The sequence below is a fragment of the Lytechinus pictus genome, chromosome 14, assembly GCF_037042905.1.
Source record: "Lytechinus pictus isolate F3 Inbred chromosome 14, Lp3.0, whole genome shotgun sequence".
Lineage (NCBI taxonomy): Eukaryota > Metazoa > Echinodermata > Echinoidea > Temnopleuroida > Toxopneustidae > Lytechinus > Lytechinus pictus.
Window position 1 is genome coordinate 19,053,347 of NC_087258.1, and position 27,610 is coordinate 19,080,956.

General features: G+C 36.1%; 1 protein-coding gene across 2 annotated transcripts; it reads left to right on the forward strand.

Annotated features, from left to right (window-relative positions):
• The first annotated feature begins 5,422 nt into the window (after nt 1-5,422).
• LOC129276517 (Parkinson disease protein 7 homolog) lies at nt 5,423-26,589 on the forward strand. 2 transcript variants are annotated; one of them, XM_064109420.1, is made up of 7 exons: nt 5,423-5,761; nt 13,066-13,167; nt 14,626-14,685; nt 15,680-15,749; nt 17,356-17,442; nt 23,231-23,394; nt 25,194-26,589. In XM_064109420.1, the coding sequence occupies exons 1-6, from the start codon at nt 5,681-5,683 to the stop codon at nt 23,389-23,391; spliced, it is 561 nt and encodes a 186-aa protein (XP_063965490.1). In that variant the 5' UTR covers nt 5,423-5,680; the 3' UTR covers nt 23,392-23,394; nt 25,194-26,589. The 2 variants fall into 2 exon arrangements, with proteins under 2 accessions (XP_063965490.1, XP_063965491.1); XM_064109421.1 differs by having other exon boundaries at nt 5,600-5,761; nt 25,197-25,266.
• The last annotated feature ends 1,021 nt before the right edge of the window (nt 26,590-27,610 follow it).

Genomic DNA, 27,610 nt, shown 5'->3' on the forward strand with positions numbered 1-27,610 from the left:
ATGGCCTGATGCACAAAGACATGTCTCCTGCATTCCCCAACGGCAAAGCAGCCAGGGCAAGGGAGTGTCACTTCTTAAATGTGTATATGCCACGATTGAAAGCATCAACCGGTAAGTGACCGAAAAACACACCTTTTTGCTTTAGAAGTGTTAATCAAACACCCACGCACTTACCCTCACTAAATGGGTCTAAAAGCTGTGAACATAAATGGGTCTCTGTACCGTTTGTCTCTATTCAGTAGATGTTGAATCAGCAATGTTCACAGCTGCGGAAAGAGCAGAACAGTAGAAGTAGGTTTTAGGATCCGCTACTCACAAACTAGAATTTCAATATTTTGTGAATGATAACTGCAAGATAAAGTAGGAACTTTAATAAACAGGAACAAACCATTTTCAATTTGAATAGTATCCGTATGATGGGGCAGAATTATTAATACACACCCGCGCACACACACACTCTCTCTCACGCACACCCACGCACTTACCCTCACAAACTAGAATTTCAATATTTTGTGAATGATAACTGCAAGATAAAATAAGGAGGGACTTTGATAAACAACTTAAAACAAGATTAAACCATTTTCAATTCGAACAATGTCCGTATTATGGGGCAGAATTATTTTGAGGTTACCCTTCGGTGGGAAGAGTTCAATGGTTAGAAGTCACTTGTCCTGGGAATCGTCACAACTGGCATTATTTTTATATGTTAAAAACTCGGTCTTGTTTTATCTCATTCGGACAGCATCCATCTCGGAAGTTGAGCAACAATGGAAGCGGGATTTTAAGGCATGGCGAGATCTTTTCACGGCTTGGAAAAGAACCAAGAACAGGAACACCTAAAATTCTACAGCCATTATCAAGATGGCACATCAACCCAAACGTCAGTTAACCAGTCATACCGGAACTCGATCCAGAGGCATTATATAAAATTATCAGCCATAAGTTATAATCGTTCGTAGTTACTGAGATGACATATGATTTTTACACTTTTATCTTGTCAACTCTTGTCTTTATTCCTAAGAAATGTAGAATTAATCCAAATACTTTGAAAATGAAGGAACTGTTTAATTTAAAATGTAAAGATGTTTAAACAGTGGCGTACCGTGGGTCACGGCATTGGGGGGGCACCAGCAAAAATTATGAGTCACTTATAGAACGCGCGAAGCGCGCTCAGTTGCTAGGTATACTGACATAATAGGGACATTTAAAGGACAGTGTCATTAAACGGATATGTATCTCACTGATCACATAATGCGAGCGCGAAGCGCGAGCTGAAATTTTTGTATATATCGACCCCAAACGGACATTTTAAGGACTATATTTTAGGAATGCATTAAGAGTATACATATCTCACCATAATCATCTAATGCGAGTACAAAGCGCTTGCTGATATTGTTAGAATAATATACATCTAAACACATGAAGCACTTGTAGTCATTGTAATCATGATTAACATACGCATCTCACTAATCAAATATTGCGAGCGCGAAGCGCGAGCTGAAAATTTAGGAAAGTCAGACCTGAAGAGGGATATTTCAAGGCTTGTTTGTAGGAATTCACGTAGATCATACGTAGTTCACTAACCAAATGATGCGAGCGCGAAGCGCGAGCTGAAATTTTTGTATATATTGACCCAAAAGAGGGATAAGGACTATTTATTTTTTTAAAGGATTCCATTAAGAGTACAGATATCTCACCATAGTCATCTGATGCGAGTGCCAAGCGAATGCTGATTTTGTTAGAATTACATCTAAACACATGAATCACTTTTTGTAGTCATTGTTATCATGATTATCATACGCATCGCAGAAATCAAATATTGCGAGCGCGAAGCGCGAGCTGAAAATTTAGGAAATTCAGACCTGAAGAGGGGCATTCTAAGGCCTGCTTTTAGGAACTCACGAAGACCATGCGTATTTCACTAACCAAATGATGCGAGCGCGAAGCGCAAGCTGAAATTTTTTACATTCAGATCAGAAAAAGGGACATTTTAAGGACTGATTTTAGAAAATTCATGAAGAACAGACATATCTCACCAATCCACGAATGCGAACGTAAGTACGGACAGGAAATGGTTTATATTAAGACCTTAAAATCGGGCAATCACTTTAAGTAGTCATGAAAAAAAAGTATATGTCACTACATAAAACAATAATAATTCGAAGTCTAAGAAAATATATTTGGTGTATATTGACTTGAAAACGGGAGGTTTTAGTACAAGAAGATTATATATATTGTTAAACAGACAATGCGAGCACCAGGAACAATGAAGACTAGGCCCTGTGCAAATTATGTTTCATAAAGTTATAATTTATTTATGTAATATAACATAAGATAATCATAATATAATATAACATTATAATTAACAATAATTTCTTCTTTCCCATTACGTTTCTTTCCCTTTCTCCCTCTTTTTCTCCTTTTCCCCGTTTTTTTTTTTTTTTTTTTTTTTGGCCAGCCGATTGGGGGGGCACGTGCCCCCCATGCCCCCCCGTAGTTACGCCACTGTGTTTAAACTTGCTAGGTTAAAGTGATGTCATAAAAGTTTAGTAGGTAAATTTACAAGTGTAAAGTGTAAGATATGTTCTTACCTCATTATTTCATATTTATTTTTATTCTAATTGTTCTTATATTCTTGTACTTAGACGGTACCTCATTTCATGTGTTGGCTTTAAACTGCCAATTTGTGATTGTTGTAAGTTATATTTCTCCGATATAGCTCGGAAGGGATTGAAAGAAATAAAATTAATTCATTTCATATCATATTATCACAAATTTTAATAGGCTTATCATGTGTCAGTCTTGTTAACGGGTTCCATTCAATTCGTAAGTAAGGAAGGGTATACAAGCCATTAGCACCTTAGAGGTTATTTTTTTATACCGCATGTATTTATGAAATAAATACCTTATATCACAGCTCATTAGATGAATTCCTCATCACACCTTATATGGTATGGGTTCCTTATACCAAACACTGACAGGTGAATTCCTTGTAATGCATCTTATATGATGGATTACTTATAACAAACCCTGTAAGATGAATTCCCTATATCACATCTTATAAGATGAATTCCTATACCACAACTTATAAGATTGGTTACTTGTACCAAACCCTATGAAATTAACTCTTCATACCACACCTTATAAAATGGGTTCCTTATACCAAACACAGATGAATTCCTTATACACTCCTTATAAGATGGGTTCCTTGTACCAAACCCTGTAAGATGAGTTCCTTATACTGCACCTTATATTTTCCTCATATCACATCGTATAAGATATGTTCCTGTACATTACACTTTATGCATTGGATCCATTCAATCAAAGTATACTTTATATGCATATTTTTATTTGTATTAATTATGGAAACAAAAAGAGAAGACTGTGGAATAATAATGCAAGGACAGCATGGATATATACACTCACATTCAAATTCAAATTCAGTTTTATTTCCAACAGAACAACGTTTGATACAAATTATGATTTGATGTTGGATAAATTGTATGATACTGTTTTTCATGATATCTTGATTTGTTATAATGTTATAATTTGTTAATTGGATGTGTATTTAATTTTGTATTGTGAAACATTTTTCAATTCAGCTGTCAAACAGCTGCGCTCATGTTTTAATAAATCTTGAATTGAATCAAATTGAATTTACGTGTCAATATATTTATACTTTAGTGAGATACTGAAACTGATTTCTTTGCTATATGATTAAATCTTCTCAAATCTCTATCATTATGTTCGTATCTTATCTCAATCCGGATCTTGTTGTTAAAAATCAAGTCTACCCCCAAAAAATATCGATTTTAATCATTAAAGAAAAATCAGACTAGCATAACGCTGAAAACTTTTATCAAAATTGGGGTGTAAAATAGAAAAGTTGTGACATTTAAAAGTTTCGCTTATTTTCACAAAACAGTGATATACCCAATTATGGGACATGGAAATAAGACAGTCCATAATGTCCCTCACTCACTATTTCTTTTGCTTTTTATTGTTTGAATTAAGGACCAACTTGACTGAACCATATAGTATTAAACAATGCCAATTCCACATGTTCAGGGAAGAATGAATTGTAGTGGCTTGGCAATGAGGAGAAAATTTGAATATTTCATATAATAAATACAAAAGAAACAGTGAGCGGATGACGTTATCAGTCATCCCATTTGCATACCGACCAGGATCTGTGCATATGACTGTTTTGTGAAATTAAGAGAAACTTTAAAATGTCATAACTTTCTTATTTTAAAGGGGGAGTGAACTGTGTTGGTCTCTCATTGACAGTGTGTTATAAATGCATAGTCTTAAAATATACGTTTTCAAATATCTACAGAGAGTAAATTGATCTATAATTGTATTTGTAGTAGAGAGACTAAAATGTTATGAGAGGAAAAGTAATTGGTTTGCTACTTGGTAACACTCATTGCGGTATAAATGTATATTGAGTAGTTAATTAGCATGTTATCATTCAAGTGGGTCTATATTACTAGACTACACTAGCATTATGGGTCAGGAAACTGGCCAGGTATGAGTAGTTGAGGACTCGAGATTGCGCTATTGGTTCGTATCTGCTTTAAATCCTATTTTGATGAAATTTTAAATGTTATGCTTGTTGAATTTTTCTCTTTCTATTTTTGTTGGGGTGCACTAGTGTATCATTAATATATCACGTTTCTAAAAACAGATTTTAAAAAAGGGTGGTGGTCACAATATAAAGCGATCATGGAAACCGATACAATTTTTTACTGAGATTAGTAAGACAAATACCAAGTGGCATAAAACCAAGAATAAATAGATACATATTACAGAAAAGTGAGGTTTGGGATATGAAGAGGGCCGTTGCAAGATTGATTTCTTGATTTAAAATGAAAGTCAGTCTGGATGTGTTATGTAATTTAATCATTCATACACGTCTGTTAAAAAATTCTCAAAATTATGCACATATTGATAGAAAAGAGGTATTCTTATACAGATTTTGCAATGAAAATAAATGGGTTCAACATAACTAGTAAAAATTGATATCAAGCATTATTGTAAACAAACGATAAACAATCTTCACAACCTAGCTTATGCTGGAGAGTTGATATATATGATATAATCTCAATCCGATTTCCATATGAAATGTACGAAATCATTGATGTATTATAAAAGTTAAAGGAAAATTCTGTATATGGAACTTTGATGAAATTGAAATTTGATGCTGGAAGAAAGGACACATCTCACCGAGAGATATACATTAAACAAAACATAATAATAGCAGGGCCCGCTGGTAGAACAGTTTTCGAAACTGAAGTGGCTTCCCTGGGTAAATATACCTATATTATTATTATTATTATTATATTACGATATTCGTTCCGCTGTCAATATTTCTCACTTGTCCCCTTGTTTTCTCCATCCTCAGCACCCGGCGTTCCATAGAACTATCATAATATCTCGAAAAGATTTTGCATTCATATTGATTAAGAAGAAAAAAAACAGCAAAAAAAGTAATCTTTAGATATTTTGATTCTTCATAAGTTTGCACTAATTGCCTGGATAGTTCAATGAACATATACGGTAAATAAAACCAGATGGCACGTGGCGTTCCATATCACTTTCACACATTTTCTCGAAATCACTTCAAAGTTCACTCCGAAAATCGATCCGAAATCGATATCGTAACTTGGCTTTCATAATGTCTGTGATGCTGATTTTGGCTCCCGGAGCGGAGGAGATGGAAACTGTCATTCCAGTTGATGTTCTGAGACGTGCTGAGGTAAAGAGATGGTTGAAATGCCGTCAACATGAGAATAATATTTTTCACCCATCTGGCCGGGGGTAGCTGAGGAGCTACTGCGGGCCTCTGCCCAGCCCCAGAAGCTCCGCCGGCGAAGGTGGGGGAACTCAAGGGTGTGGATCCGATGAATACTTGCGAGGGAAATAAGTTATTATTATTGATTTGAGTCAGTAATGGAGAATAATATGACTGTTTTTGCCACTGCTTTAATTTGGAGCCTTCTTTGACTTTGAGAGGATGAAAAGCTTCTTTACTTTCATCTAAGCTTGTAACCGATTTTGCAATCGGCAACCGATTCCATTCGATTTCACCACAATCGGCAATCACTTGCCGATCTTCGATCATGCCCCTTGAAGGAAAAAATCGAAAATAAAAAATCGGCGTAGATCTGGTTACAGTGCGTGATTGTTTTTGAGGTGCTAGCTATTTAGAGGTCGCATTATTCAGGGAGAAAGACGCGGTATTATCTATGGCGATGTTTAAGATGATAGATATCTTCTCTTCCGCTTCTCTTCCAACTCATGGTGATAGCGGATGCCGCCGTGAACTTTGAAAGGTCGTATTACCGATGGAGCTCACTGCGTTACTCTCTTACATCGTTTATGATTATATACATTTTATTTTCAACCTCGTGGTGATAGCGGATGCCGCCGTGAACTTCGAAAGGTCGTATTACCGACGGAGCTCACTGCGCTACTCTCTTACCCCCTTTATAATGATATAAATCTTCTCTTCAACCTCGTGGTGATAGCGGACCCCGCCATAAACTTTTAAAGACTGTACTATTGACGGAGCTTATTGCGTTACTCTCTTACATCATTTATGATGATATACATTTTATTTTCAACCTCGTGGTGATAGCGGACCCCGCCGTGAACTTTTAAAGATCGTGCTACTGACGGAGCTCATTGCGTTACTCTCTTACATCGTTTATAATGATATAAATCTTCTCTTCAACCTCGTGGTGATAGCGGACCCCGCCATAAACTTTTAAAGACTGTACTATTGACGGAGCTTATTGCGTTGCTCTCTTACATCGTTTATGATGATATTAATTTTATTTTCAACCTCGTGGTGATAGCGGAAGCCGCCGTGAACTTTGAAAGGTCGTATTACCGACGGAGCTCACTGCGCTACTCTCTAACCCCGTTTATAATGATATAAATCTTCTCTTCAACCTCGTGGTGATAGCGGACCCCGCCATAAACTTTTAAAGACTGTACTATTGACGGAGCTTATTGCGTTACTCTCTTACATCGTTTATGATGATATACATTTTATTTTCAACCTCGTGGTGATAGCGGATGCCGCCGTGAACTTTGAAAGGTCGTACTATTGACGGAGCTCATTGCGTTACTCTCTTACATCGTTTATGATGATTTACATTTTATTTTCAACCTCGTGGTGATAGCGGACCCCGCCGTGAACTTTTAAAGATCGTGCTACTGACGGAGCTTATTGCGTTACTCTCTTACATCGTTTATGATGATATACATTTTATTTTCAACCTCGTGGTGATAGCGGATGCCGCCGTGAACTTTGAAAGGTCGTATTACCGACGGAGCTCACTGCGTTACTCTCTTACATCGTTTATGATGATATACATTTTATTTTCAACCTCGTGGTGATAGCGGACCCCGCCGTGAACTTTTAAAGATCGTGCTACTGACGGAGCTTATTGCGTTACTCTCTTACATCGTTTATGATGATATACATTTTATTTTCAACCTCGTGGTGATAGCGGACCCCGCCGTGAACTTTTAAAGATCGTGCTACTGACGGAGCTTATTGCGTTACTCTCTTACATCGTTTATGATGATATACATTTTATTTTCAACCTCGTGGTGATAGCGGATGCCGCCGTGAACTTTGAAAGGTCGTATTACCGACGGAGCTCACTGCGTTACTCTCTTACATCGTTTATGATGATATACATTTTATTTTCAACCTCGTGGTGATAGCGGACCCCGCCGTGAACTTTTAAAGATCGTGCTACTGACGGAGCTTATTGCGTTACTCTCTTACATCGTTTATGATGATATACATTTTATTTTCAACCTCGTGGTGATAGCGGATGCCGCCGTGAACTTTGAAAGGTCGTATTACCGACGGAGCTCACTGCGTTACTCTCTTACATCGTTTATGATGATATACATTTTATTTTCAACCTCGTGGTGATAGCGGATGCCGCCGTGAACTTTGAAAGGTCGTACTATTGACGGAGCTCATTGCGTTACTCTCTTACATCGTTTATGATGATTTACATTTTATTTTCAACCTCGTGGTGATTGCGGACCCCGCCGTGAACTTTTAAAGATCGTGCTACTGACGGAGCTTATTGCGTTACTCTCTTACATCGTTTATGATGATATACATTTTATTTTCAACCTCGTGGTGATAGCGGATGCCGCCGTGAACTTTGAAAGGTCGTATTACCGACGGAGCTCACTGCGTTACTCTCTTACATCGTTTATGATGATATACATTTTATTTTCAACCTCGTGGTGATAGCGGATGCCGCCGTGAACTTTGAAAGGTCGTATTACCGACGGAGCTCACTGCGCTACTCTCTTACCCCCTTTATAATGATATAAATCTTATCTTCAACCTCGTGGTGATAGCGGACCCCGCCGTGAACTTCAAATTGATTTGAAAACGCTAGCTACCCAAAACATTTTAATAACATATTTCAAATCATCGTGCGTGCTTGCGTCTTCTACTTCATTTTAATTGCACTTGCGACTTTAAGATGATGCGTCGTAAGAGATCATTCCAATAATTCTAAATCGCTAGCACCTAAAAATACTTCTAAAAGATGTCCCGCAGATCGTTCATTAACCTGTGATCTATGAGAAATATTTTCATTTTATTTTCCTTTGCGCCTTTGCTCGGAAGATGCGTCTTTCGTTTATCTTTCTAATAAAAATCACTCGGTTTATTTTAAAGCTATAACACCTCAAAACCCCTGGCTTTAAAACATGTTCCAAACGATCGCGCATGTTGGCGACTTCCATTCCAATGCATTCGTCTTTGTGACTTTGTCAGGAAGATGCGCGCGACCGCGAACAACATTTTGATGTATTCCTTTGTTTTTAAACATCGCCGATTCGATTTTCGATTCGATTTCGATTTTAGAAGCTTAACTGCCGATCCGATTTTCGATCTGATTTTTGATCCGATTTACAACATCTTTTTTTTTAATTTTACTTTCTTTTTTTTTCTTTCTCAGACTCGGTCATTATTTTTTAAATATTTTTTTGTCTTGAGCTTTGTTTTCTTTTCAGGTAATCTTTCTTTTTTTCTCTTCTTTGTCTTCGTTTGTTTCTACCTCTTTTCTTCTCTTTTCCTCTTCCTTTTATTTTCTTTTTCTTTTATTTTTCTCTTTTTTGGTTTCCGTTTGCTTTTGTTTCGATTGGAATTAAGAATTTCTTTTAGTACCTTCTATTATGTTGTCCTACAGCACGGAGAGAAAGAAAAAAAAATGGATTTGGGGGCTTGTGTGAAAGGGAGTGTCAGTGAAAAGTGCAAGAAGGAAAGACTGAAAAACAAATTAATTATGATAATAATAATGGTTATTATAGTTTTATGCAAAAGATGCGTAAATGAATGAACAAATAATAATAAATTATGACTTTTTAGTATATAATGTATGGAATTAGTAAGTTCATAATTATGTACATGCATACATGCCCGCACAAAATGCATATAATTACATATTGGTTAGTATATTTTACCTAAGGGGAAAATTTGTATATTGCATTTGGTAATTGAAGGAGGGAGAGAGATCGAGGGAGGACACACACACATGTTGTATCATGGCCTATAAACTTAAACTATAAATTACTAACTACATGTACTAAGCTAACCTTAATAATGGATCTCTGAGTAAGTTGGAGATTGAAGGCCTGGTTGGAGGCTCAGGACTTTAACTTGAAGATGCCGTTGCGTTGCAGAGCTGTAGGCTGTATCTGCCGGGGTATGTTACTTCCGCAGGCCACTATACGCTTTCAGCATTGGATCCATTCGTAATCGACTCAAAACAACAACTTCTAACTAAAACTGTGTCTCCTATTTAGACCCTGTGCTTTACTAGGAGTTACTGCTATGTCATTGCCAAGCATCAGTGAGCAAGGCATGATATTATAATAGATCCCTATAAATTGCCCAATGCAGCAGCTTAATAAGGCTAGCATAATAGAAAGCGATGCATTGTCATTAACATCTTGTATCCAAGAGAGAGGAATTTCTATAGTTATAGTAGAGGCTGTGTTCACACAGCATACAATCTAGATTAAAGGAAGTGTTCACATGATACATGAAATTAGTGCCTGTCTCTACACATAGGTACCCTTATTTTCTCCCGGTATATATATCATGGGCGTGCATAATTATACACATAATAATAATAATCCGTTTTTTATATAGCGCTTAATACATCGGAACGACGTGTCTAAGCGCTTTACAGTCATACATGCGTACATCGTCTCAGTAGGTTATGAATACATAAACAAAAATTAAAATAAAAAAAACGTAGTCTACTCTCTTCCATGAAGGGACGTACATATATGCAAACATATTCATATATACACATATAGACCCATAAAAAATTATATGCGTTTAGAGAGAAACAGGTTTCACTATTATGTTCCTGATGTAGGCCTATCGTTAAACACATTTATGTAATATGTGTATACACACATATATGAAATATAGGCTTACTAGTATTATGGTATGTTCATCTTGGTAAATTATGAATTCATCAGAAAAAAAACACAGTCTCTTCCTTAAAAGGCATGCATATAGGCCTATACAGTAGGTAATATGCAAGAAAATATACACCTAAACACGAGGAAAATCCAAACGAACAAGCCACAATTCATATGGGGAGCTAATAGCGTAAAAATAGTGGAAAAAATAATACATTTTTTTTTTTAGATAATGATTTTGACCATGCATGTATGTTCTTTTTTTCCCTTTTCTATTTTATCCTGAAAAAATCACCAAATTAAATATCCAATGTAAGGATAAGGTTTGGTTTTGTATAACCCCTTTCTAAAGACATTGCGGACTAGCGCAGACTGTGTTTCAAATTAAGTAGGCCTACTCTTTAAAAGATCACTTATTTTTAGGGGGATTGATATTCTTGTTTCTGTGAGTAGCATGGCTGTTTTTATTATATACCTTTGGCATTCGATTAATTTTTTTTTGACTGTTTCTTACTTATAAGGTCCACATCTGTCACAAAACCCAGTGGGATGTATGTTCAATCATTTTAAATCATAGTTTAGTCCTATAAAACCAAATCGAAGTCTATGGATTATGGTCTCAGATAATCTATTCAGAGAGCAAAAAAATGGAGGGTTGACAATGAGATGGTATAGTTTAAGTAGGTGTTGAGATTCATTCCATCTCTTTTGCCATTCTAGTGTATATTTTTTAGAAATAAGATGCTTTATTTTGGTTTTAAAAGATAATTTGTTATTAACTTCCAATTTTTTTGTGCAACGCCTTTTTGGCTTTCGTGTCTGCCATCTCGTTTCCACTAATACCGCATTGACTGGGGATCCATTCAAAATTTATGTCTAAACCTAGATATTTCAATTTTGCATATAAAATAAGAATTTCTCTAACAAAGGGTACATCTCTGTTTTAATATTGCTACGAGGGAACTTAGTGAATCACTGAAAATCACTACACCAATGTAAACATCAACTGTTTCTAACCAGCTGAGGGCTAAAATTATTGCTGCCAATTCAGCTCTGTAAGACGAAATATGGTCGGTGAGATGTTTAGACTGCGAGTAATGAAAAGCTGGAACATAAAAAGAGGCTGCACAAGCTCCAGTGATGGGTTCTTTGGATCCATCTGTATAAATATGGAGTTGATTTTGCCATTTTAAGTTAATAAGGTCAAGGCTCCTTTGTTGCTGGTATAATTCTGTTGATACTGTACCTTGGGGTGTTGGAAAAGCCATGGAGGAAAAACGTGTACACATGATTCTATAGGGTAATTTATTTTTTCTGCTCTGATTCCGAAAGGTTTATAGTTGTTTCGGGATTTGGATAGCTCGAGTTGCCAACAAGATTTTACATTATTCAAAATTGGATGGTCTTCGTGTATTTCAATTTTTTTTCTGAACTTATCTGTTAGAGCTTTCCTTCTGAGGTCGAGTGAAATTCCCCCCGAGTTCGACTTATAGGGCCTCCCTTGAGGTAAGAGGGAGCCCTCCAGCACAAATCCTTAGAGCTTGATATTGAATTGCATCCAATTTTGATTTTATTGTTGGGGATGCGCTATCATATGCCTCATAATCCATTAACGACCTTATAATTGCCCTATAAACAATAAGAAGACATTTAGACGAGCTTCCAAATGAAGTTCCAGTAAGACTTTTGAGAATATTGAATTTTCTTTTGCACCTTGTCTTGTCACTACATCCTCAATATGGCTCTGCGATGTCAGACGAGGATCAAAAGTGACACCTAAAATTTTGTTATTATAGTTTTGAAATTAAAACGCTTGTCTCCAAGTCTTATTTCAGGATAGATATTGTGGAGGGCTTTGGCAAAGTAAACCAGAGCAGTTTTTTTCCCTAGGAAATCCATCTTTACTACTAGAAATTGATATCTTTGGCTTGACTATATTTATTTATAAACCTTCATACGCCTAATGCGTATGAAGGTGTGAAAAATCTCTTTGTATAAATATTAAAAATGAGAAGTTTCTTACCAAGACCGATCTCGTGTATCCACTCGTAAACACCGCAAATACAATAGACTTGACTCTTGATCCGCTTCGTTATGACGTAGCTTCGATGAGCGATGTTACAAAATGCTGTTTTGAAGAACAATTTATTACCAGGGTTCCCAGCCCATCAGGGAAAATTATTTTACTTTTTTTCCAGTCACGGAAAAATCAGGGAATTTGATAAAAATTACCTTAAATCAGGGAGAAATGTCTCAAATGGGGGAAAAATCAGGGAATTTCGAGCAGCCCAAAAGTCGAAAGCACGGTAGTCAGACTCTGTTATGTTTTGTTGCATATCAAAACAACATTAATTGAATGACTGGTTATGGTGGTACTAATTAGTTTTACAATACCAGTATTGTTTTTATGCTGAAAATACATGTAATTCACTGCAACAAGTTAGAAAACATGCGAAACTGGGAATGGGTTTAAATAATTATCAGGGAATTTTTAAACTTCATCAGGGAAAAATCAGGGCATTTTGTTTTCTTGAAAAGCTGGGAAACCTGATGACCTTGTCGACTTTTTATTTCCAGGTTAAAGTCACTGTGGCAGGATTGTTTGGCAAGGATCCAGTGATTTGCAGCAGAAATGTCACCATCGTTCCTGACGTCACTCTGGATGAAGCTGTTTCACAGGTAAGGAGAGCAAAGGCCAACCGAAAGGGGAAGTTCACCTTGACGCAGAGTTAATCGTTAAAGTAACTTTTAAAAATATCGGTGAAGCTTTGAGGAAAATCTATCAAAGACACAGAATAAAGAAGTCGTTCGAATTTTACTATTATTATTTGTGACATGTGCTAGCAGCTCCCACATATATTGCGTAGTAAAAAAAAAATCAATGAAATGTACAATATTTCTCAAAATTTTGAAAATGGTTTTCATTGTACCTTCAACAGACAAATTATTTCACACCTACTGCTGAATGAAAAAAAAATTAGTCGTGATCCAGTAAAAAATTGAAATTTATGCATATTGTATAACATATTTGGGCAGCTGCTGGTATATGAAGGAACAAATGAAAAAAAAAGTCAAATTAATAACTTTCTTAATTTTTGACAGATTTTCCTCAAACCTTCACCAATATATTTTTTTCTGGTATTTTTGCAACAAATTTTTTTCTTCAGGGTGAACGTCCCCTTGAATAATTTTAACCCATTTAAAGCAGTCTGATTTCAGTATCCTACAGCTTTGCCAGAGACCCCAATCTGAGGTATCTTGAGCATAGGGTCTTATTGCTAGGATGGTTACCAGCTTTTGTGTAGTCTGCAGGCATAGACCCTTGGATTTCGCAATCCGCATAGTGCATAATGCAGAGTCTGAAGTAGTTAGACTAGATTCACTACATGTATGTACTGTGGCTGGCTCTTGACACAGACAGAGTCTTTGGAGTCTAGTCTTCGCTCTAGACCTGTTATTGGTTGAAGTGTCAAATATAAGTCTGTGCCTGCAGACTAGCTTTTGTGGGAGAATTCATTGACCCTAAAGCATTTCAAGTGTGATTATCCAGTAGGTGGAGGTAATGTCCCTTTCCCAGATATAGTTTGGAATTGGATACATGTATTTACTCTATATATTTCACTGAATATGCTAAAAGTAAGATAATAAAAGTATGCTGAGAAAGCGAATTGACCCTAGAGATGTAGCTCTATTGCAGGTATTTCCAGTGCTTGGCTTTTACTCAATCAAATATTATTCCAGTTACTTGAGGTAAAACGGTTTCTTAGAAACCTGTGACTTCAAGAAAACAATTTCTATACTCTGTTCCTGATTCTAATCCTAAACTCAAACCTTCAGCCCGAATCCTAAACTCTAACCACAAAGCCAGAACTGGAACCCTGATTTGAATACCAAATCTAATATCCTATAGAGTATATCAAGGGAAGGACCCTTCCCATAATTTTTATATGCATTTTCTTTTCTTAGAGAGGTATACTTCGGAGAGGGATATCTTGCATTTTCTGTAAAGTACTCTGACAAACGTTTGAATTGAATACCTTACCAAAGATTTTTTTTTTTAATCATTGTCCACCATTATATTTCCTGAATGGAAAGACTGTATGATTAACAAGGTTTTTATGATGTTTCTTTCAACAGGGACCTTATGATGTTATCATACTTCCAGGGGGTGGGCCAGGAGCAAAGAATCTGTGTGAGGTAGGTAAATAAAATTAGGTTTGAATTCTACTGAAGGGGTTGCAGCGATGCCATAGATCTTTTCCTCCTTTTTTTTGCAATTCATTCCCTTTGGGGGCATATTTATTCCTTTTTATGCTATGAATAAGGTAATTTTGTTTATTTAATTTTTATAAAAGTTTATGATCATCAGTATGTTCCATAGTTATGTAAATTGTGCGATCTGCTTTCCATAGACAGAGCTGAAGTGCTTAAATGGTCTGTCTGGGACCTGCATGATCCTTTATAGTGAGCTTATGCGTAGATTGCTCTGGCCCCATACCATGCCTTTTTTATTTTATCAAACAGTTACAGGCTCGTAATTGTTACAGTGAGAAATTTGTAAAATATCTTCTTCTTTTTTGGGGGTCCAAAATGCTCTTTTTTCCCCTCAAAATACTATTTTGGTTTAATAACAAAGGTTCGTATTTCTGATGATGACCTAAGTAAGTGTAGGTTATGTGTTGTGTTCCCCTCTGTATTATGGTTCCAGGATGTTATATCGGCAAATACTCAATCCCTCTGATAGGATGTTAAATACAGGTCCTGTGTTGAGGAAAGTCGCACCACCTTTGCTGGTGGAGTGTTCACATACATGTACACAGCCAATCAATTATCGGGGGCGTTTCAAGAAAGTTTTTGCAATCATTGTAAATTTCATATGCAAATTTACAAGTGGTGGCTCAATTTTAGCTAAAGCAAGTCAATTCATACTAATAACAGACCATCGGTCTATCGCAAATATGCAATATAATGAATATACAATTCAATTGTGAATTGAGTTTGTGACCTATAATTGACTTTCGATCTATTGCAAGTGTCTTGCAAGTTGCAACACCCCAAAATTGTATGTTATGAGAGTCCATAGGTTGTACACAATAATGATAATACCTCCCTTTTTAATGGTTTTCCATGAGGTTTTAAACCCTTGTCTGTTAATTTGTTTATTCTGACCTTTGACCCTTTCATTACCTAGTCCAAGAAAGTTGGTGAACTGTTGAAGGCACAGGAGGATTCTGGGAGGATCATCGCAGCTATCTGTGCTGGTGAGTTGAGTTTTCTTGGCTGAACCTTCTCTCTAATCTTTGAGAATTACTATTTATCTTTGTCAACTTAGGTAAAAATTCCAGTTTTCCAGAAAACAGAATCATATCACAGACGTTAGTGTTTCACAGAAAACACAATTTCTGCTCTCCCCCCCCCAAAAAAAAATAATTGCAAAAAGATTCATTAAGAATCTTGAAAATCAAAGCAAAGCAGTGTATCAAGTGCTGGAAATCTGCAGATTAAACCTATTTGCAGTGTGTTTGCCAGGCTTTATCTACATATTTGGCCTTCAGTTTGTGTATTTGATGTGGACACTTTAATACACATTTCTATGGTTTTCATTATTTATGATTGCTTAATCATATTGCATGTATTTGTACATATCACAGAATAACACAAATTTGATGTTTAGTAGTAGAACACCAAAGAAGATGATATGCATTTCATTAAACAGAAAACTGGGGGTGCTAACCTAGCTCCTAATATTATCCCTGTGTATGTGTTTCAGAAAGGTGTTTGTAAGATGATTGAATTCATGAATGACTTGTGATCCTTAATTCTTGTGGTAAATTGCATGGTTGGAACTACCCCTTATACCCCTTATCGACTAGCTAATTTTCTAAGCATCGTATCTGCGAAAATATTTATCAGTTTTACCTAGTTTTTGTCTCATTTGTGCAGAAAATTGAGCAGATCAGATTCCCATGTTTCGATTGACAACTCCGATTCTATTTGCGTATATATCGGCGAACAACGAATGCAATGATTTTACATTTGCTCATTTGCACCCTTCTTTTGAAACCGACCACCGGCGATACACTAAGTTTACGGCGGTGGCGAAATATTTTGACTCTTCCAAATCAGTTCTATGATGTCAACATGCTAAATGATCATCTCACTTCATCCACTCTGAGCTCTGACACATGATTCAACGATTGATGACGGATATTTGTTCTAAAGCTGTTGCCTATCGGATTTCTCGGTATGAACAACTGTCTTTCGGCGGGTTTTTGGACCGGTCAATACAATTTTGATAAATTCTACTAAGTTTTACCTTTTCATCCTTCTTTTTCTCTCGTGAAATTGATTCTTACAGTTCCTGTGGACACTGCAACTACTCTCCTGTGCGTGTCGTTTGTAAATAGGCAATAATTTTAATGCGAGCAATGTGTTTGGTTTCAAAAGAGGTTGTCGATATGTGGTAGTCTCACTATACTCACCAGATGTTGATTGGCATTGATTCAGTACCTAAGAAAGGATCACCAGTTGTTTGTAAAGTCATTAGTAAGTTACAAACAGCTTTATGAAACACCCACCCATTAGTTGGAAAGTAGGGGGATTACAAAATGTGAGATTTATTCATTTTGTATGTCCGACCCCATTTTTCAAGTTGAACTTCACTTCATAAACTGACCAAGTCATGGTCATTTGAGAACATTACAGACTATCAAAAGAATAAAAGTCAGAGACAGAAAATTACACGAAGTTCCCACATATAGGGGGTCGGACATACATATTTTATGGAATTGCCCTAATATTAATTCATGAAAGTCATCAGTACGCTTGATCTTCTCTTTATTCTGTTATCTGTGTTGTATATTTTAGGACCAACGGCATTGATGACACATAGTGTTGGAGTAAAGAAAACAATTACTTCACACCCTGGAGTTAAAGAGAAACTTGAAAATAGTGGTAAGATTTTTTTTTTATTTATCAAGAGGGGCTTCACATTGCTGGACCCTGTTACATAAAAGTAATTATTATAATATCCAGTGGCATCTACTATGGTGACAATGCTGGTTTATTTCCAATTGGTCTAATGCCAATTCGTCTAATTACCAACTCATCTGCTATCATTCGGTTTATCAACAATTCGTCCTCTATCCACATGGTCTAATTGCCATCTCGTCCACTCACCATTTTGTCTAATACTCATTTGGTCCAATAGCCATTTAGTCCATAAACCATTTGGTCTAATTGGATAAGTGTTTAATTGGGCGAAATAAATGACAAGAAAGTGGGTATTAGACCGACTGGTTATTAGACGAAATGGTCATAGACTAACTGGTGATTAGACAAAGTGATTATATGGCCAAACGGTTGTTAGACAAAATGTTGATGGACTAAATGGCATTTAGTAGAGCGGATTAGCTCCAAAAATCACAACAATTGTGCAAATTATGACTAAAGCATGAAACTTTCACAAGTATTAGTATATGCCACAACATTTATTTTAAAGATGGGAGGTAAATTTTTTAAAGCCATTTTCGGCCGTTGCCATGGCAACGGATACATTTCTTTAAAAAACTGTGTATTCCCCTCTTAATGGTAAATAAACATGGTATGGATGACCAAGATAATAATTTTTAGCGTCCAGTTGAATACATATGAAATTTAGAGTTTTTCAAGATTACCAAGATCGTTCCAATTCGGTCCGTTGCCATGGTAACAGCTCATTTTCCCCAAGAAACGTACAAAGTTTGATTAAAAATCTTTGTAGAATCTGATTTATCTTTAATTTCCCCTGATTTTACAGTGCTAAACGTCGATATGTTGTTTGCCAAATGTATAAATAACATCTTAGGTCATTGCCATGGCAACCAAATAACATCTAATTTACGCAAATAACATGGTTGACAGGACAATGGACAGGTGAAAAATATGATAAAAATCAACTTTATTTACATGCTTAATTTTTGACCAACTCCTTCAATTTTGAACAAAAATTACAGTAAATATACTGCATGAGTTCATTAGAAAGAATGAAATTTATGTTGCCTTGGTAATACTTTTATTGAATATGAAATATCAATGTTGCAAATGACCCGTTGCCATGGCAACAGCTTATTTTCCCCAAAAATGGTAAGAATATTGATACAAATGTAGAATATGATCGTCATTCCATTTCCCCTAATTTTACCGTGCTAAACAGAGATATAATTGTGGCTAAATGTATAAATATAATATCTTAAGCCATTACCATGGCAACCAAATAACATCTCATTTACAAAAAGATATCATGGAAGACAAGATAATGGTGGCAAATAACAATAGAAATTACACAATATACATGCGTTACCATCACCCAACTCATTTTATTTTGAACAAAACTTAAAGTATATGTACTGCATGAGTTCAATTGGATGATAACAATTGATGTTGCCTTGGTAACGCTTGCATTTAATGATAAATATCCATGTTGCAAATGGCCCGTTGCCATGGCAACAGCTTATTCCCCTCAAAATGGTAAGAATATTGATAAAAATGTAGAATATGATTGTCATTCCATTATCCTTAATTCTATAGTGCTAAACAAAGATATGTTTGTGGTTCAATGTATGAATACAACATCTTAAGCCATTACCATGGCAACCAAATAACATATCTTTTTCAAAAAGATATCATGGAAGACAAGATAATGGTGGCAAATAACAATAAAAATTACATAATTTACATGCGTTAACTCTACCCCACTCATTTAATTTTGAACAAAACTTAAAGTACATGTTCTGCATGAGTTCATTTCTATGACAACAAATAGTGTTGTCTTGGTAACGCTTGCATTTAATGATAAATATCCATGTTGCAAATGGCCCGTTGCCATGGCAACAGCTTATTCCCCCCAAAATGGTAAGAATATTGATAAAAATTTAGAATATGATCGTCATTCCATTCCCCTTAATTCTATGGTGCTAAACAAAGATATGTTTGTGGTTCAATGTATGAATACAATATGTTAAGCCGTTGCCATGGCAACCAAATAACATCGAATTTGTAGAAAATAACATGAATGACAAGATAGTGGTGAAAATATGATAAAAATTACCTAACCACATGTGTTACCTTTGAACTTTTTATTTAATTTTAATCAAAACTTAATGTCGCTTTGGTGACGCCTGAATTTATTGATGAAAATCAATGTTGCAATGAGCTGTTTCCATGGCAACAGATTATTTTTATCAAGAAAAGTACAAATTTTGATAAAAATGTAGAATATGATCATTCAATTTACCCTAATTTTACATTGCTAAATAAAGATAATATTATGTTTGTGGCTTAATGTATAAATCTAACATCTTAAGCCATTGTCATAGAAACCAAATAACATCTTAATTTGCCAAATAATATTGATAAGATTAAAGAAGATAATGGTGACAAATAAAGCAAAGATTACCAAATCTACATGCATTAGATTTGTCTCACCTTGATTTTGAACAAAACCTACAGTAAATGTTCGGCATGAGTTCATTTGTATTAAAAAATGTTGCCTTGGTAATGCTTGAATTTAACGACATTCACTTTTTGAGGGATATAAAGATTATGGCCCGTATTCTGAAGTCAGGTTTAACTTAGACCATGGTTCAACTCTGCTAGAATTATGGAGAGCCAGAAATTAATAAAATATGTTTCTATTGTATATTTATTAAGTAAAAAACTGTTTTCATAATGAAGAAAATACTTAATCTATCATTCCCAGACAATTAGGAACAATGTGGGTGTCAAATTGGATGTGTGCTGTTAGGGATTTGTGCCTCAATTGGCTCTCCATAGTTAAACCACAAATTTAAACCAGAGTTCAGAATACTGGCCTATATGTGCAATGAACACAAATATCATGACTATGTAATGGATAATGAATAATACTAGTAATGAATTGTTGATCTTATTCAACTTCTTCAACAAACCATCGTCAACAGAGGCGGATCCGGGATTTTCCAGAGGGGGGGGGGGGGGGGTACATTCCTTAGGGAAAAGAGGGTTTTTATAACAGTCTTTCAGTCATTATTTTGGTCTCACTTCAAAAAAAGGTCATCACTGGTGTATGACCAATATATTCCAATTAAAAATTTCAATTTGAATCTTAAAAGGGTGCCACACTTGTGTATGAACGACATATTTACATAAACAATATTGACTATGGTTCTCAAAGTGGGGGTGGGGGGGGGGCTACGGGCCGGATGTGCCCCCTGGATAATCCACAGATCGTCAATACTACTAGATATATCTAACCTTGACCTTGGAATCTCAGATAATCAATGTTAGATTTTCATCAGTTCCACCAGTTTGGTGGACAATAATTTAAAAAGCAATGTCATTCTATACATACATTTTCTGAGTGTATTAATCCGCCTGCACGGTGGACTGGACCCTTTATACCTTGTATACATGAATCTAATATGCCAGTAAAAGTCCAGAGGCATTTTAACAGTCTCCCAAACATGCACATAATGCAGTGCACTTAAGGGAAGCCTTCGCGCACTTGCAGCGGCCACTACATCCCTTCATGCAGCTGCATTTGATAAGTTCATGGCAAGATTTAGATGCTTCTGGAAGTGTTGTCCAAAGAGGCTGCCAACCAATGCTTTCCTTTGTCCATCCCCAGTCAGATGGGCTGGGTAGATCTGGACTCATCACTAGAGTCTGGTTCCAGCAGTTATTCTGAAGGCATGCTCGTTTGATGTGCTGTCGAAGTGCAGCCAGTGTTGGGGGAATGTTACATAAAGCTCTGGACTTATGTGCAAATAGTTGCTTCCTAGCATCGTTTACTTCCATGATGTTACTGGTGCGATCATACATTAGCACAACGAATCGTTCCAGCATTGACAACGATTTTTCGCTGACATCTTCTGGCATACGTGACAGTTCTTCAAAGGCATCTGTCACATCTGGGAAAACTTCCCATACCTCCCAGGCAGTTTTCTTCCCTCTACCTGCAAAAGATGATACGGTGTCACACCCAGTGAATGCGTGGAAGATTGGGAGTGTTGCACATTTCCTTGGGTTCATCGCAGCAACCAGTTGGTGAATTGGAACGTACCTGAAACTGGACCCAGTACCTAGTGCTATCCAAAGCTCATCTGGATTTATGTTGCGAAACGAAGCAACGGCGATAACCACAACATCAGTATCCACTGTACGTATCGTCACTTTCCTTTTGCCCTTTTGTGTAGCATCGAATGCATGTAACAACATGCGTGTGTCAGCCTCCTCGTGAGAACATGGGGCAAGGCTTCCCAGGTCGGACTCAGAAGGGAAACAGAGAACACTGGTCCCACATGTTGTATATAATTCCTTGCCATCAGCTCTTGGAATGCTTATAGCATCCTGTGAAAGCAAACTGAAGAGTTCTGTTTTGTTTTCACCTACACGAAGAAAGTCTTTCCAGTTCTTTGGCATGATTGTAGAAGGGTGCACTCTCTTCCTAATGCCCTTTCCTCTCTTCTCCCTGGTTGTTCCTTTCAGACTGTCTGCAATATAGACATCCCAGACGATGTCCAGCCTGTCAACCCTCTTTAGTTGATCGGAAATGTATGCTCCAAAAACTGCACTCGAATACTCTTTGAAGGTCTTTGCAGATGTGGGATTGAGCATTTGAACAACAGCCGCTCCGTCAATTATTATGGCATCAACCTTAGGCGCACTTGTGGTTTCGGGTTGGCCTGCTTTTAGGCACTGTAGTAGGTCTGCTTTGGTTCCAAGGCGCAATTTTCCTTCAGCTGATAATGCAGGTGGAGCCGCCTGGTTCTCGTGGCAGAAAAATTGATCAAGATCCCCTTCACGTGATTGGCATGAAATGTACAGCCTCGAGAAGAGACTACAGTCATGTTTCACTGCTGTAAGCTCCATCTGTTGTTTAGACCGTGTCTTGGGCCGTGGTCGACTGAATAGCGGTAACCTGTTTTTCTTTAGTGGGTCTGTAACAGGCTGAGTGCAAAGTTCTAGTCTTTCTTCAACAAACTTTGCATATTGCTCCTCACCAAGAGACTCGACCTTTCTCACAGTTTCAGTAACAGTGGTTTCCATGATGTCTCCTGTATCAAGTACCATCAGATCTTGAGTGTCCTCTAAGAAAGGATTTCCCATCTCTTGAAATACTTTTGTAAGTGCTCTGACTTCCTTCATGAAGGATACCTGCACTCCAGGTGTTTGATCATGGTGACGATGTCTTCTATTGGAGGCGTAGCCTCGTTGAATGGATCATTCATTTCATCTTTCACCGAATGAAGTATTCTGTCCATTGCACGAATGAAGGAACATTCATCATTTGGTTTACATGATACTTAAAACTAGATTATTTTTCATAGGAAATTTATCAGTTTCAATGCAAAATATCATGCAGTGCGAGCTCGATCTGTTGATTGTCGTGTACAATGCCCGTGCCGCGTGCAATGGACAAAATTACACGATGAATGGATCCTAAATTGCACGGTCGATGACGTCATTGTAAAATGGTCCGAATGACAATATCAAACAACCAATCAAATGCCAGGGATCTATCTAGGTGTCATATAATATAATAATTATGATATATTATAAAGAAACTTCCCTTTAGGAAGATTTTTTTTAACCTCATACTTCATTTTAAAAAATGGACTGAAAGTTCTAAACTAGTTTGTGCACCCTATTTCAATATGAAACCTGCATTGATGCTTTCATGTTGCTAAGGGATACTCACTGAATCTTTCTTTTCCATTTCCAGGTCTATTCACCTATAGCGAAGACCGAGTTGTGCGAGATGGTAAACTGATAACAAGCCGAGGACCGGGGACGGCCTTTGAGTTCGCGTTAGCAATCGTAGAGCAGCTCAAAGGGAAGGAAATGGTTAACAAGATCGTACCACCGATGCTCCTTCAAGTTTGAAAGGTAGCTATCATTTTTATGTTGTACAAATCATCTTTATGAGATACAGTGACTAGGTAGCCTACAAGAAATAATCATTACATGTCTACAAATTGAATCTAACTCGAAGATTTTGTTACTGGCATATCAGTGTTTCTATGGACTTGCTCCTTCATACTTCTGCGTATAAGGCAGCATGGGATTTTTTATCACATAATTAGTGTTCCTTATTGTTCTTTCAATCTTGGTGAAAACATATGGTGATTGTGATATGTGCTATTTGAAACGGTTTACCAGTATTATTATTATTACTACTACAACAGAGTATATTTGTACACAATCTGTCTGCCCACATGCTAAATAAACAATCAAATAATATAAAGGGTCCAATTAAATTTAACTCTTAAAAATAAAAAGAATTAGAGGAATATGAAACCCAAAATATAATACCACATAATATCATTGAAAAATACAGGACATTCAAAATGAATCCACGATATGAACAAAACTTGAAGTTTCGTTCATTATTTTGTGTTTAATCCTAACTTTTACTTTCAGCCAATGTCAAGAGAAACTATAAGAGACTTAGTTTTGAAACTTACATTTTTTTAAAAATATAAATGAGTCTTGATCCATATTTTTTGTGCTGTGTGAAGATAAAGCAAAGTCCTATATTCAAGTTTGGGCAACTTGGGATTTAATTTTCTGCTCAAGTCATGTGAAACTTCTGATAGTAAAGATTAGATACTAGAGAGGGTGTAACATTAATAAAAGGGGAGGATCGCTCTTTGTCTTAGGCAGTCGCCGCCATTTATTTTTCCATCTTTTTCTACAAAGTTGGTTCCATTTTTGTTTAAGTTGTTGGATCTGACAACTTTCCTTGATTTTGAATGTCCAAAAAGCGCAGTTCCTGGTAAATATCGGATAAAACTTACCTGGGGTCTTTCACAAAGAGTTACAAATGTAAGTATGACTAGTTGCACTTAAATGTCCATTTGCATATCAAATGAAAGGCATCACCTCATTGGTCAAACCATACTAAGAGGACGCCCATTGCTGGGTATTAATCAATAAGATTGCGTGTTAAATAATCATGTGCGCATCATCACTAAGCATGGCTTCAAGTCACACTTAACTCTTTGTGAAACACCCCTTGGCTGGTTGGATAAACCATCCAATAAGTCCTCTGAAGCAATCCCCAGGGCCATGTTTCATAAAAACTTATGATTAAAGTGACTTTGCCTTTTTGAAGTAAGCCCAATCTCCATATTCGAGTATACCATACATGTATGTGTAGCTGAAAGCAGGGTGCAGATCAATTTGATGGATTCACAATACGGTGTGCCATGTATCGGTTGCAGCGGAAAGAAAGAAATTTGCAATGCATCATGGGAAAAAAGTCGACGTCTGTTGCACGTGCTAGTTCTAAAGGGAATACATGCACGTGATTATTCAGCACTGGCCAATGCGGCTTGACCAGATATGCTGTTTAATAGGGTCCAGGAGGTACTGTAGGAGAGAAATTTGCCCGCTATTTCTTTGTGAAATTTAGACCGTTTTAGGTGAATTCTTGCCATATGGTTTCCATCATTGAAGCTCTAGCACTGTGCACTGCCTATGCCTGCGCGCGATGTCGACCCCAAAGTTTGACATTTTGCCTGTTCACCGACTGCAACTGATAGATGGCGCACTGTCTTGTGAATCCAACAAATTGATGAGTATGATTTCATTTCCACAGCCAATATGTGCACACAAATATGGCCGACGAACATTCGTTAATGCAATAACTCTAAAACGTACCATCCTTGTTGATTCTTCCACAGTAGTCTTGCAAACACATTAGTGCCAGTCGGAGGTTGTAGCTGGTCACATGATGAAATACAGCAACTCAGACATTATCAAGAGTGCTCTGGTTAAGGCAAGTTTATTGGGTAGTTACGCATACCTGACACAATCATGAAATTTAATTTCTTTATTGACTGATGGTCATATGGCTATTTGCAGTATACAGGGGGAGCGAACTGACCAATACTGTGTGCGATCTCTCATTGACAGTGTGTTATGAAAAGCAGGTCTTGAAATATACCTTTTTGAGATAACTATTAATAACACAGAAAATATATTTGTCTGTTATTCTATTTGTATAGAGGAGCTTTAATGTTTTTAGAGGAAAAGTTCTTGTTTTGCTACTTCATACCATTATCATTGAGGTATTAATGGATTAAGTTGTGAATAACAGTGATATCATTCAAATGGGCCTATTTTACAAGACTAATTGCTCAGAATGTTTGTTTGAGCTTTACAGAAATAAATATCAAACTCAAAACATGTTGTAGCTCTATAAAATATGTTGACAAAGTTTACCTAAAACATAGCCTATATTTCATGATCTTGGTGAGGGGTTGAGAAATGAAGTAAACTTTGTTTTGAAAAACTGGTGATATAGGGAGGTTTTCTTTTTACTTTGTAAAGGATTTAAATCCATAGAAGCTAGATAAGCTATCTGCATCGACTAATGCACACCTCCCAGGCTCATCAGAGTGCCATAAGAACAACAGTGAATATCATATTGACCAGTTGAACACAATTTGATACACAAGTTCCATACACCCTAACCCTTGTTATCTTGAGCATCTGGTACTATATTTGATGTATTTGTTATAAACTAGACTTGCCTAAAATGTTAAAAATATTTGCAGCAACAGAGAAAATCAAGAACTCTGTGGAAAAGGTGCACATTTGGTTGAGTACATTTATGTGGCTATCTTCAATTTTCTGTTGTTAATAGTTTTGTTAATAGGATTTTTTTTCTCAATAAAAATCATCTTTGTGATATGCAAATTCTCCAAGTAATAATTACACTGAATGTCATTATTATTATGATTATTTTCATATCAAATTAAATTTAAAGTGTAAATGTAAAATGGACTGAAATATCACGTTTGGCTAATTAAATAGACAAGTTTCTCTATCAAACATGAAAAGCCACATGATAGAAAACTTGTATTCATTAAATAAAGCATGATTTTTTCATTTATACATTTTGAAATAAGAGTTGCTTCCATATTGGAAAATAAAACTCACTAATCCCTCAAAGTTTTATGAGGTGTTTTCTGGCATAGCTAAAGAGCATTAGTGGATGTCTTTTGTATATAAAAAAAAAGCATGAAATGTTCTCCTTGTGAAGGAGCTTTGTATTAAATTATTTATGAAATAAAATTAATGTTTTTGTGTTGTCTTTTATTCTTCATTTTGATCAAAGGAAAAAAATATATATAAGACACTTCATTTCATTGTTGATTTCACAAAGTCGCACAGACAAAGTTCCAAATTTGTGTGAAGTAAATTTGACTTATTTTCATCATTTGACGTCTTTAGCACTGTGTACAAGCATAATATGAATATTAATGAATTGACTAATTTTTCATCCTTTGTTCCAAAAATATCAAGTTGAGAAAGAGTAAAGTAAGTGAGCAGAAAACATGTGATTTAGTGGAAATTAACGTATTTGTGCTTTTTAGTTGCTAAGCAAATGATTGCACCGAGTTGTCACTTTTGTTTTGTATGATTCTCTTTATGCCTATTTCTATAGTATTTCTTCAATTTTTGAAATTTTTCCTGAATGATTTGGGAATATAGGAACCTTTGAACTTTTCACAGTATATGAAATGGTTTGAACTTACAATAGTGATAGCTATAATAGGTCAGAAATCAAATTACTATGTATATCCAAATCCTAATTTATCTTGAGAGTGATATTATCTGAGGCAATATTTCTAATTAAATAGCTCCCCCTTGTGGCCTGAAACCTACAGTTGTTTTGTTTCTTGCCTATAGATCATCTATACTTCCAGTATTGTATCTGTACTAGTAAAGGGAACAAAACCAATCCCTCCTTTCCATCTTACTCATTGTAATGTGTCATGCGTATTTATAAATAGAATGTGAGCATTCCCTCTATTATTTTGTTTTGATGCAATAGTCCACAAAACGTAGTACATGTAGATTAAAGGATTCTGTAACTTTGACACTTGATTTAGAATTGAAAAGAAATACTCTTTATTGTTTTATTTTATCTTAGCTTCCAGGGTGCATCTCCTTATTCATTTTCATTAATTTTTTATTTATTATCTTGTATAATATTAGTTTTTCTTATTTTCTATTTAAGGCTATCATATTTGGTTTTCATTTGTTGTGTTTTTTCATTATATGTTATATTAATTTCATTTCCATTTTGCAT

Bases quoted from the DNA above. Each gene is read 5' to 3' on its own strand.
- LOC129276517 (XM_064109420.1), top strand. From the start codon at position 5,681: ATGTCTGTGATGCTGATTTTGGCTCCCGGAGCGGAGGAGATGGAAACT. The intron at 14,686-15,679 runs GTAGGTAAATAA...TTCATTACCTAG, and splicing joins GAGCAAAGAATCTGTGTGAG to TCCAAGAAAGTTGGTGAACT. The intron at 15,750-17,355 runs GTGAGTTGAGTT...TGTATATTTTAG, and splicing joins CATCGCAGCTATCTGTGCTG to GACCAACGGCATTGATGACA.